Raw genomic sequence first — 12,220 nt, forward strand, 5'->3', positions numbered from 1 at the left:
TCCTCAACTGGCAGCTTCATTAAATAGTACCTGCAAAACACCAGTCTCAACGTCTACAGTGAAGAGGCGACTCCGGGATGCCTCTGTCCAGTGTCTGTGTTCTTTTGCCCATCTTAATATTTTATTTTTGGCCAGTCTGAGATATGGCATTTTCTTTGCAACTCTGCCTAGAAGGCCAGCATCCCTGAGTCACCTCTAGCTAACCCACTGTGCCATTGGAACACAGGAGTGATGGTTGCTGATAATGGGCCTCTGTATGCCTATGTAGATATTCCATAAAACAATCTGCTGTTTCCAGCTACAATAGTCATTTACAAAATTAACAATGTCTACACTGTATTTCTGATCAATTTGATGTTATTTTAATGGACTTTTTGTTGTTGTTTTTCTTTCAAAAACAAGGACATTTCTAAGTGACCCCAAACTTTTGAACGGTAGTGTATATTTTGGTAACTACAGTAAGGAAGTCTGTAATTATCTTAGTGGGCAGAACGGCACGGCACATGTTCTTTCTTCACTATAAAATGTAGTTACTGTTCATTTCAGGCCTATACACAGGTTATTTTTTATCTTATCTGACAGAGTGTGGTTACGAATGAATGACAGCACTTTTTTCTGCAACGTCTTTAATGTATTCTCTGTTATACATGCTTGTTCCCAGGTGGCGTGCCAGGCAGATAGTGAAGAACATCCCTCCGTCTGACATGGGGGAGGTGAGGGCCAAGGTGGCTGCTCTGGGGGCTCTGAGTGGGGAGAGGAAGGACTGGGGCTGTGGCCGACCCTGGGAGAGGGACTACCTGTCTAACGTGAGTCACAACACGTTAGCTGTATGTCAAATGACCTCCTAGCTCCTCCTTCCAGCATATTGCTTCCACCTATCCAATTCTTTCATATCTACAGGAGTGGCCAGAGAATAGGGGCAAGGGTTTGAATTGTAATTCAACAGTTGGCTAACATACTCACATGTCTTCCTATCATCATACCTTGTTTATAGTATTTCAACAAATAGTAAAATGTGAAAATTAAATTAGTATCTGTGTCACGGAAGATGGAGAAGGAAACTTTCACAACAACGTTCATATTCTGTCCCCATGTGTTGGCCCCAAGTACAGTTCTGTAAAAGAACTCTAGACGGCACTGTACATTGAAACACCAATACAACATCATACACACACTCACCCGGGAGAGGATATATGGATGCCTGGTGCCCAAAATGTATGGCGAATGGGGATAAATGGAGCTACTTCGCTACTTCCCTCTCCTTATTGCAGGACAGCGGTGCTCGGCAGTCCGCGAGTGAGAGCTATCCTACTCGAAATATAATTAAGCGGGATGGAACAAATTGGCCACGTAGCTACCGCCAGCAACATGTGATACAGCTGCCCGGTGGGAAGCAACAGTGGGAATTGGGAATCACCTCGATACAACACCGTTGTACTGGTCATTTGCTTGTCATTACGTTAGCTAATTGGCATGTCATGGTGACATCTAGATGGTGTCCAATACTGCAAGTTATTTCTCCCTGGCCCATTGAAAGTAACATCACTTTCCTTTACAAGTTTTAACTAGCGCCATTCTGCTGTTGTTGCCAGATAGCCAGCATAAACTAGCTAGCTGGGAAGGGCTCATCATCAGGACAACTGACTGAATCCAATCCGTTGCTCTCCACTCAACACTCAGCTGCACGACGTACTGTACATTATCAATGTGGGCACCTGGCGTGTCCATATTCACCTCATTTTCAACGGAAGTCCTCCACAAAACAGAACGTTTTGGACATTCTTTTGTTTCCATGTTCATAAATAAGGTGAATAGACTCTCCCCACTCACCCTGACTAGTACATGGGGAGATGGGGAGTTCCTGAAAATACAATGACATCATTGAGGAAGCATTATTTAAAAAAAAATATTTAACCTTTATTTAACTAGGCAAGTCAGTTAAGAACAAATTCTTATTTACAATGACGGCCTACACCAGCCAAACCCGGACGACGCTGGGCCAATTGTGCGCTGCCCTATGGGACTCCCAATCACGGCCGGATGTGATACAGCCTGGAATCGAACCAGGGACTGTAGTGACGCCTCTTCCGAGTGGGGCTCCCGAGTGGTCATCCATCCCATGAAGGAATTCTTGTGATAAACTACATGGCTTGCAGTTGCAATGTGACTCAATTTGACTGCTTAAGTCAAAGGCAGCCTCATTTTAATGGGTCTCACTCACACCTCGCTAACGGGTTAATCCAATGGCATTTGGTCTGTAGAGCCATGAAAGGCCCCTCTAGGTATCATATTAATCACTCAATAAATCAGTCAGTTAGTTAGTCCTCAAGTGGTCTGTGGATTGCGTCCCAAATGACACTATTTTCCCTACATAGTGCACTATTTTTCACCAGAGCCCAATGAGCCCGGATAAAAAGTGTAGATTGGGACATCATTTTTACATATTGCTGTTCTTCAAATTCCTAAATAAATTCCCTTTAGGCAGGGCAGTAGATGTGGAAAAGCTATGTTAAGTTACAATACAACTACACTGCCATAAAAGCCATGACCCATCTCTAAATGCTCCTCAAAGTCAGTGTCTAATATCATGTCCCTCAGGCTGTGGTTTTTGATCTGCTGGTCTCAGAATATCAGTGATACAAGCTTGAAAGAGGAGGTTATAAACAGTGTTATGACTAATGAGGAGATGCTGTCCTAGCTGGTAGCACTGTAGATGGTGGCAGAAGGCTAACGGTGTCGTGTAATATTAGCCTTGTTCCACCATCCTGATCTCAACATATGAAACAAGAGCGCAGCAATCAGGATGGTGGATCAGGCTGGTGTAATATTGTTTGCATCCCAAATGGCACCCTGTTCCCTAGGTGAGCTCTATGGTCAAAAGTATCGCACTATATAGCGAATAGGGTGCCATTGGGTCCTGGTCAAAAGTAGTCCACTTTAAATAGAATAGGGAATGTCTCCGGTCAAAAGCACTATATAGCGAATAGGGTGCCATTGGGTCCTGGTCAAAAGTAGTCCACTTTAAAGAGAATAGGGAATGTCTCCGGTCAAAAGCACTATATAGCGAATATGGTGCCATTGGGTCCTGGTCAAAAGTAGTCCACTTTAAAGAGAATAGGGAATGTCTCCGGTCAAAAGCACTATATAGTGGCCTCCCGGGTGGCGCAGTGGTCTAGGGCACTGCATCGCAGTGCTAGCTGCGCCACCAGAGTCTCTGGGTTCGGGCCCAGGCTCTGTCGCAGCCGGCCGCGACCGGGAGGTCCGTGGGGCGACGCACAATTGGGCTAGCGTCGTCCGGGTTAGGGAGGGTTTGGCCGGTAGGGATATCCTTGTCTCATCGCGCTCCAGCGACTCCTGTGGCGGGCCGGGCGCAGTGCGCGCTAACCAAGGGGGCCAGGTGCACGGTGTTTCCTCCGACACATTGGTGCGGCTGGCTTCCGGGTTGGAGGCGCGCTGTGTTAAGAAGCAGTGCAGCTTAGTTGGGTTGTGCTTCGGAGGACGCGTGGCTTTCGACCTTCGTCTCTCCCGAGCCCGTACGGGAGTTGTAGCGATGAGACAAGATAGTAATTACTAGCGATTGGATACCACGAAAATTGGGGAGAAAAGGGGATAAAAAAAATAAATAAAAAAAAAGCACTATATAGTGAATAGGGTGCCATTGGGTCCTGGTCAAAAGTAGTCCACTTTAAAGAGAATAGGGAATGTCTCCGGTCAAAAGCACTATATAGCGAATAAGGTGTAATTTGGGATGCATCCCTAATGTGTGCCTTTGTAATGTGTCTCTTTGATTGCAGGTGAGGGACTGCCCTCAGACCAGCTCTAACTTCCTACGGATCTCCAAAGAGCTGAGAAACAAAGACCAGTACAACCAGGTCCTCTTCTCAGGGTTCTGTAGGAAGGTGTGTTACAGTACCATAGCCTACTGTACTGCCACAAAGAGTGTCTTTCTCTCTCTCGTTGTTGTTCTGTGTCTCTCTGTGACACTCTCTCTCTCTCTCTCTCTCTCTCTCTTTCTCACTCTCTGTCTGTCTGTCTGTCTGTCTGTCTGTCTGTCTGTCTGTCTGTCTGTCTGTCTGTCTGTCTGTCTGTCTGTCTGTCTGTCTGTCTGTCTGTCTGTCTGTCTGTCTGTCTGTCTGTCTGTCTGTCTGTCTTTAGCACTTTAACTTTAGATATAGGCTCAGTTCCAGACACAGTACAATATAGTAAACCTGCCAGTACATATCCACTGGACATACCACAGCAGTAGTGGGTACTGACCACTTGACCTCCTTATCAGGCTATGAGATAAACTGTTTTTCAGAAGACAGGGCCCCACATCCAACCTAGTTATTATGACTATTTTAATTACCATCCTTGTTGGATAGGTGTGTCGAGAATGCATGAAATTATATAAACTATAAACTCATCATCTTCAATAGATCTTTTTGTCCTGACATATCTGTCCTGGATTCTGTTTTGTCTGGTTTAATCTCCTGATATATTCTGAAGATGTAGAACAGAATAGAACATAGAAAACAGAAATGTAGAATGTGCTTGAATGTGTTTGATATCTCCTCTTGTTCCCTTGTTCTACCCCACCCTCTCTATCTTGCTCCCCCCTCTCACTCTCTTTCTCTCTTTATCGCTCTCTCTGTCTATATCTGTCTGTCTCTCTCTCTCTTTTGCTCTGTCTCTCTATCTCTTCGTCTCTCTCAGGTGAATCGGTTCAATAAAAGCACAGACCGAGCCTTGTTTATTACGGAAAAACATATCTACAAACTGGACCCCAAAAAACAGTTCAAGGTGTTGAAAAGACTGCCTCTAGAGAGTGTGAGTACTGGCTCAGAAGAACTCTACACACACACACACACACACACACACACACACACACACACACACACACACACACACACACACACACACACACACACACACACACACACACACACACCCTTAGTCATACAACCACACGTATACTTCATTTGATCACTCTTTTGTTGCTGATAATTGTTCTGCACAGCAGGAAATGCAAACTTATTATTCAAGGTTTAAAAAGGCTTCTAAAGTTTGTAATTTCCACTTTAAAATGCCAGACTTTATTTGCCCTAACAAAAAATGTATCAACCCCTACAACAAATGGCAATTAATTATAATCCACATAATAATTCAAATTTCCTCTTGCTGTAGGATTATTTTCCTGCTGTAGCAAACTGGCTCAAATTAATTTCCTACATCTGTAAACTTTCCCAATGTGTCAATGCACATACTCTCTCTAGTCCTTCCCTTGAGTTCCCACTTTACACCCTCTTATATCCATTGCCTTGGTATTACTTTATAACATGAGAGACGTCCCAAATGGCACCCTATTCCATACACAGTGTGCATCCATTTAGGATGCAGATATGACCAATGGTTGTGCCCTCTGTCTGTATGTGTGAGTTAAAGTGACCCAGGTCAGATGAGAGAGGGAGGGAGTGAGCGAAGTAGGAAGGGAGAGAGGGAAGGAGGGAGAGGGGGACAGATGGGAGAAAGGCTGAGGAGCGGTACTGTGCTGCACAAAGGAGGAACGTGTGTGTGTTTTCTGTGTGTATGTGTGAGTGTGTGTCTTCGGTCACAAAATGCGGCACTGCAGTGTGGGGCGGGCCCGTCTCATTTCAGGCGCTGATCTGAGAAATTGGATCAGGGATCTCTCTGGGGCGCGTGCTCACAAGGATAAGGAGGAGCCTGGAATAGAGAGGGAGGGAGAGAGAGGGAGAGAGAAAGAGAGCGAGAAAGAGAGAGAGAGAGAGACTGAGACCGAGACCAAGGGAGAGAAAAAAGTGACCGTGAAAGACATAGAGAAAGAGAGAGGGAGAGGGAGAGAATGAGAAATGGAGTGACAGGGAGAGAGAAACAAATAAAGAGAGAGAGAGCTCCATGTGGGACATGACGTGTGTGGCTGGGACAGTCTCAATGACAGTCAGTCAGGTACTGTACTGTACAATAGACCACCACACTACTCACAATACGCACAATGTGTCTGTGTGTGTACACACACAGTGTGTTTTGGCCTGGAGGCTGTGCATGTAATAGAACAGACTGTAGGTTTAGGAAACAGATCAGGCAGTTAATTACACAGTATTACTTATTAATGAGGTACAACACAGCTGGACACCAGTTAGGATAGAACACAACCATGCCATGGGGAAGAAACAGTAGAGCTGTAAAGTTATCCAAAGCAATATCACTACCCCATTAACCTATAGGATAGCTATAGAGTATGGCTTAGTACTATAAATCACTTTCAACTGAGTTTTATTTAGAATGTATGAATGACAGGACACAAAGTTGTGTTTATGGTGCGAGTAGCTCACAACTAACTGTCTGACTCACGACATTACAATGTAGTTCCCCATGGTAACGTACTAGAGCTCACGCATTGTAAATGGGTCAGTGCTATCTGGTATCCTTGTGACGTCCCTACCCTAACCCTAACCTTAACCATAAGCCTTACCTAAGCCTAACCATATCTTTAACCCTTACTTAACCATTTTAAATGTCAACTTCAATGGGGTGACATCAGAGTTGGGTCGTCCCAAGGATCCCGTTTAGACTTTTCCTTTGTAAGAGGAAGTAGAAGACAGGATTCAACAGAGAATCTCTTTCTACTGCTTTGTGTGATGCATGTATGTTGTGACAGGTAGTATGTCTGCCCCATTTAGCATGATGCCCAACAAAATAGTAATACCTCAACACTGTTCTCTACTATGACTATGCCTGCGTCCAAAATGGCACCCTATTCCCTATAAAGTGCACTACATTTGACCAGAGCCCCATGGGAACCATCAAGGGAATAATCCAATCTCCCCTAGCACACACGCACATGCACACGCACACACACACACACACGCACACGCACACGCACACACACACACACACACACAGTGGTGGGCCGTCAGGGCCTGCAAGGCCTTCTCTGCTGGCCTAAACATCATCAGAATATAATTTTTTTTTAAATATATTTTCCCACAAATATGTATTAAATTATTCCCCAGAGTAAGAGTTATACTCTTCATTTCATAGCTTTCCTCTTGGTTGCACTGCTTCCAGCCCCAGGTTGAGATTTGGAGGGCTGGTCTTTATGTTAGATCTTTTATCCAATCATATTCAGCCATCATGTGTTGCCAGGGGTCTAAAATCTGCCTTCAGAATCAACAGTGCAGGCGCTTGTAGCTTATAGTGAATGGAAATGAAAGTTGGCTATTGTACGCCTGCTGGCTGGCTCCAGTGTTACACAGGAGCCAGCTAGCAGGCGTAGTGCGTGCACGTCTTTTGATTGGATTACCAATATTGAGAGGCAGGTCCTATGGGCAGGTCTATGCAGATCTAGGAAACTGAATTTGATAAACGAATTAATTTGCGTACTACTAAGCTGTTTTTTCAACCCACAATGGCGGAAGGAGGAGAAGATATCGATTTGGTCGAGGATATAATTATAACGCCATTCTCAAGACGAACTTTTCAAGAAAAGTTAGACATTGTAAGGAGAGGTCGCCCGACCTCCCCCCACACACACACACACACACACACACACACACACACACACACACACACACACACACACACACACACACACACACACACACACACAGAGACCACAACAAATGCATCATGGATAGAGAGAGTAACCTGTGTTTTGTTTTAGGAGGAACTATGAATGTGTGAGCCTGTGTGTGTGTGCATGTGAGTCTGTGTGTGAGCATGCGTATGTGTGTGTTTGTTTCTGTGTGTATCTAACCCCTCTGTGTTTGTCTATCCCCCAGATGACAGGCCTGAGCATCACTGCAGGCGTTGACCAGATGGTGGCGCTACACACCTCCTCCCAGGATGATGTCCTTCTCTACATCCAGAGAGGAGAGCTGTGCCCCAACCAGGACCGCATCGGGGAGCTGCTGGGAACGCTCATTGACCACTTCACGCGGTCAGTGGCCACTGTCAGGGGGTGTTGGGTTGAGATTGGGATTAGGTTTAGACTACAGAGGGGAGCAGAGTTGAACCAAGCCAAACCAAATTTTACTGAGCTAGCCTGGTTAAGCATTAACTGTAGTCAGTGACGACCTGTTAGCGTGGTCAAACCAGCCTGAACAATGGTGAGTGCAGCATTCAGGCTGGTTTAACTATGCCACACAGGTATTGCGTTGGGTAAAGACTGGGATTGGATTTAGACCACTTTTTAAGGGCTTTTCACACTACTGAGCCGAGCCGAGCTGTACAGGTCACTTCTCCCAGATTTTTCCCAGGATTCGAACTGGCAAGGTTGCTGGCTCGCCTCTCTAACCTCTAGGCTACCTGCAACCCCTATGGTATTTATCTCTGTTATAGTTACAGTACCAGTCAAAGGTGTGGACACACCGGCTCATTCCAGGGTTTTTCTGTATTTTTACTATTTTCTACATTGTAGAATAATAGTGAAAACATCAAAACTATGAAATAATATAAATGGAATCATGTAGTAACAAAAAAATTGTGAAGCAAATCAAAATAGATTTTAGATTTTAGATTCTTTAAAGTAGCCACCCTTTGCCTTGACGACAACTTTGCACACTCTTGGCATTCTCTCAACCAGCTTCACCTGGAATGCTTTTCCAACAGTCTTGAAGGAGTTCCCACATATGCTGAGCACTTGTTGGCTGCATTTCCAAACCATCTCAATTGGGTTGAGGTCAGGTGATTGTGGGGGCCAGGTCATCTGATGCAGTACTCCATCACTCTCCTTCTTGGTCAAATAGCCCTTACACAGCCTGGAGATGTGTTGGGTCATTGTCCTGTTGAAAAACAAATGATAGTCCCACTAAGCGCAAACCAGATGGGATGACGTATCGCTGCAGAATGCTGTGGTAGCCATGCTGATAAAGTGTGCCTTGAATTCTAAATAAATCGCCAACAGTGTCACCAACAAAGCACCCCCACACCATCACACCTCCTCCTCCATTCTTCACGGTGGGAACCACACATGCAGAGATCATCCATTCACCTACTCTGCGTCTCACAAAGACGGCGGTTGGAACCAAAAATCTCAAATTTGGACTCTTCAGACCAAAGGACAGATTTCCACTGGTCTAATGTACATTGCTTGTGTTTCTTGGCCCAAGCAAGTCTCTTCTTATTATTTGTGTCCTTTAGTAGTGGTTTCTTTGCAGCAATTCAACCATGAAGGCCTGATTCACACAGTCTCATCTGAACAGTTGATGTTGAGATGTGTCTGTTACTTGAACTCTGTGAAGCATTTATTTTGGCTGCAATTACTGAAGCTGGTAACTCTAATTAACTTATCCTCTGCAGAAGAGGTAACTCTGGGTCTTCTCTTCCTGTGGTGGTCCTGATGAGAGCCAGTTTCATCATAGCGCTTGATGGTTTTTGCGACTGCACACATTTTCTGGATTGACTGACCTTCATATCTTAAAGTAATGATGGATTGTCATTTCTCTTTCTTATTTGAGCTGTTTTTGCCATAACATGGTCTTGGTATTTTACCAAATAGGGCTGTCTTCTGTATACCACCCCTACCTTGTCACAACACAACTGATTGGCTCAAATACATTAAGAAGGAAAGAAATTCCACAAATGAACTTTTAACAGGCCTCCCGAGTGGCGCAGTGGTCTAAGGCACTGCATCGCAGTGCTACCTGTGCCACTAGAGATCCTGGTTTGGGTCCAGGCTCTGTTGCAGCCAGCCGGGGGAGGGTTTGGCCGGCAGGGATGTTCTATCGTGCTCTAGCAACTCCTGTGGCGGGCTAGGCGCAATGCACAATGACATGGTCGCCAGGTGTATGTTGTTTTCTCCGACACATTGGTGCGGCTGGCTTCCGGGTTCAGCGGGCATTGTGTCAAGAAGCATTGTGGCTTAGCTGGGTTTTGTTTCGGAGGATGTGTGGCTCTCAACTTTTGCCTCTCCCGAGTTCGTACGGGAGTTGCAGTGATGAGACAAGACTGTAACTACCGTCGGGTGACGCAACTTAGGAAATGGCAGCCTAGTTTTTCGTACAGCACAGCGGTTGGGTATTTCCCCCCCTAAATTCAAGTAATTACTCTGAGCATTTTATTAGCTTACGCAAAATGGAAAAGGGGAAAATAGGAAAAGGTCGCGGAGCTACAACAACAGCCCATAACAAGACAGCAGAAGATATAATCGTTGATGAACCCGAGATGGCTAATGCTAGCGCAAATAAGATAGCAGCAGCAAAAGAACCCTCATTTCGTGAGGTGATAAAGGAGGAATTGCGCGAGGCGCTCACAGGCTTACGAGAGGAACTTTGAGAAGATGTAAGAAAATAACTAAATGAGTTCAAGAAGGACATTAACCAGAAACTTGAAGAAAACAAATCTTGAAGAAAACTTCACAGCATATCAACAAGAATTTGGGACGCAGAACAGCGCATTGGGGAAACGGACACATGGAACTCCGCAGTCAAGGACATACTTGAACAGTCACTGAAAAACCAACATGCACTAAAGGCAAAAGTGACAGAACTCGAAGGTTTCACACGTCGAAACAACATTAGACTTTATAACGTAGTAGAGGGCGCAGAAAAAGACTCTATGCCCAAATTCGTGGAGGGTCTATTCAAAGACATACTTGAAGACGACACTGACCTGGGAATTGAGAGAGCACACCGAGCTCCGGCCCCAAAACCCCCCAGCGGCACCCCACCAAGATCAATAGTCGTACGGTTCCTAAAATTGTCAGTCAAAAAGAAAGGTTTACATGCAACCTGGAAAAAGCCTGTTAGCTTCCAAGGCCAACAAGTGTTCTTTGATCATGACTACGCGGGAGAGATACTGAAAAGAAGGAAAGAACACACCCCCATTAAGAAAGCACTTAAAGAAAAGGGTATACGCTTCCAAACACCATTCCCGGCAAAAATGCGGGTATTTCTGGAAAATGGCCCGGTTACATACTAGCATGCAGACGAGGTGGCTGAGGATCTGAAGTCAAGGGGCATCTCAGTGGAGTATACCGCTAGGAGAAAGGCGGCATCACCGATCCCATGGATCGTTATCGACAAGCAGAGCCATGGAGAAAGAGGGAAACCACTTCGGCGAGAGGACCTTCACATCCGAGAGAGACTCAGGCATTTCCAACGGGAAGATGGAAGACACTGAATCAGATTTAACAGAATTAATAGTTACCGCGAGCTGTTAAGACGTTGGGTTGTTACGGTTGACATTGCAATAGGTAAAATATCTCCCCTATTTTCCCCCAATGCTGAACAAGGGTGAGTAGCCAAAAGTCTGTGTTCTCTATGAACACACGAAGTAGCGTCACGTTAATAACATATATATTAGCAAAGGATTAATGACACATCGACAACGGGGTGACAGAAGGGCATATCAAGGGGAGGATTCATGATATGCACGCATGACCGATATAGTTTACACTTGTAATTAACCGATGTGTATAAGCGACAGAATAGGCGCCCTTATTATTTTTGGTTCCAACAGGTCTTGTTTGTGACTACGTCACGCATTTTCATATCAGAGCGAGGGGCCCCTCCTGCGGACAGGATCATCCCCTCAAACCCTCAAACCCCAGAGACAAGAGACAGTCCTCTGACATGGGAGTCCAAATACCAAAGTATTTTCCCACTTTGGTTTACTTTATTATCGTTCTTGATTTTTCTTTCATTTTTAGGCTCAAGATAAGCAGGCAGATATGGTGCACAGTTTTAAAAAATGTATATCTATGCATCATCGGGAATTTAAGGTCATAAGTCTCAATGTAAACGGACTGGGGAGTGCCATCAAGAGAAGTAAGGTAATAGCAAAGATGAAACGGGAGTTGACATACTATTCTGGCAGAAAACTCACTTATCCACACCTGAACACGAGAAACTCAAGAAAATGGGATATAGGAACACTTTTTTTTCTTCTTACAAAATGGGTAGAAGGGGAGTTGCAATCTTGATCCCAAATTCAGTTAATTTTGAGTTTATGTCAGAAATAAAAGACAAGGAGGGTAGATTTATACTAGTTAAATGTAAACTGGATAACAAGGAAGTTACATTATTTAATATATACGCACCCCCAGGGAGTGACATGGTCTTCTACGGGAAGGTGTTTGATTTAATTACCACAGAAACCTCTGGCACTCTTATCTGTGGAGGGGATTTTAACACAATTCTAAACTCAAAATTGGACAGCACAAATCAATATATATCAATATACTTTTTACTCAGCCCGCCACACTGAATACTCCAGGTTA

General features: G+C 44.7%; 1 protein-coding gene across 1 annotated transcript in view; it reads left to right on the forward strand.

Annotated features, from left to right (window-relative positions):
- Positions 1–12,220, forward strand: part of LOC120027506 (unconventional myosin-Ig-like) — a 66,915-nt gene that overhangs the window by 31,769 nt on the left and 22,926 nt on the right. The window contains exons 18-21 of the mRNA XM_038972457.1: positions 662–806; positions 3,795–3,899; positions 4,696–4,809; positions 7,782–7,939. Coding sequence (XP_038828385.1) covers positions 662–806; positions 3,795–3,899; positions 4,696–4,809; positions 7,782–7,939 — 522 coding nt within the window. The remainder of the gene's footprint in view (positions 1–661; positions 807–3,794; positions 3,900–4,695; positions 4,810–7,781; positions 7,940–12,220) is intronic.

This window comes from Salvelinus namaycush, chromosome 32 (genome assembly GCF_016432855.1).
Source record: "Salvelinus namaycush isolate Seneca chromosome 32, SaNama_1.0, whole genome shotgun sequence".
Lineage (NCBI taxonomy): Eukaryota > Metazoa > Chordata > Actinopteri > Salmoniformes > Salmonidae > Salvelinus > Salvelinus namaycush.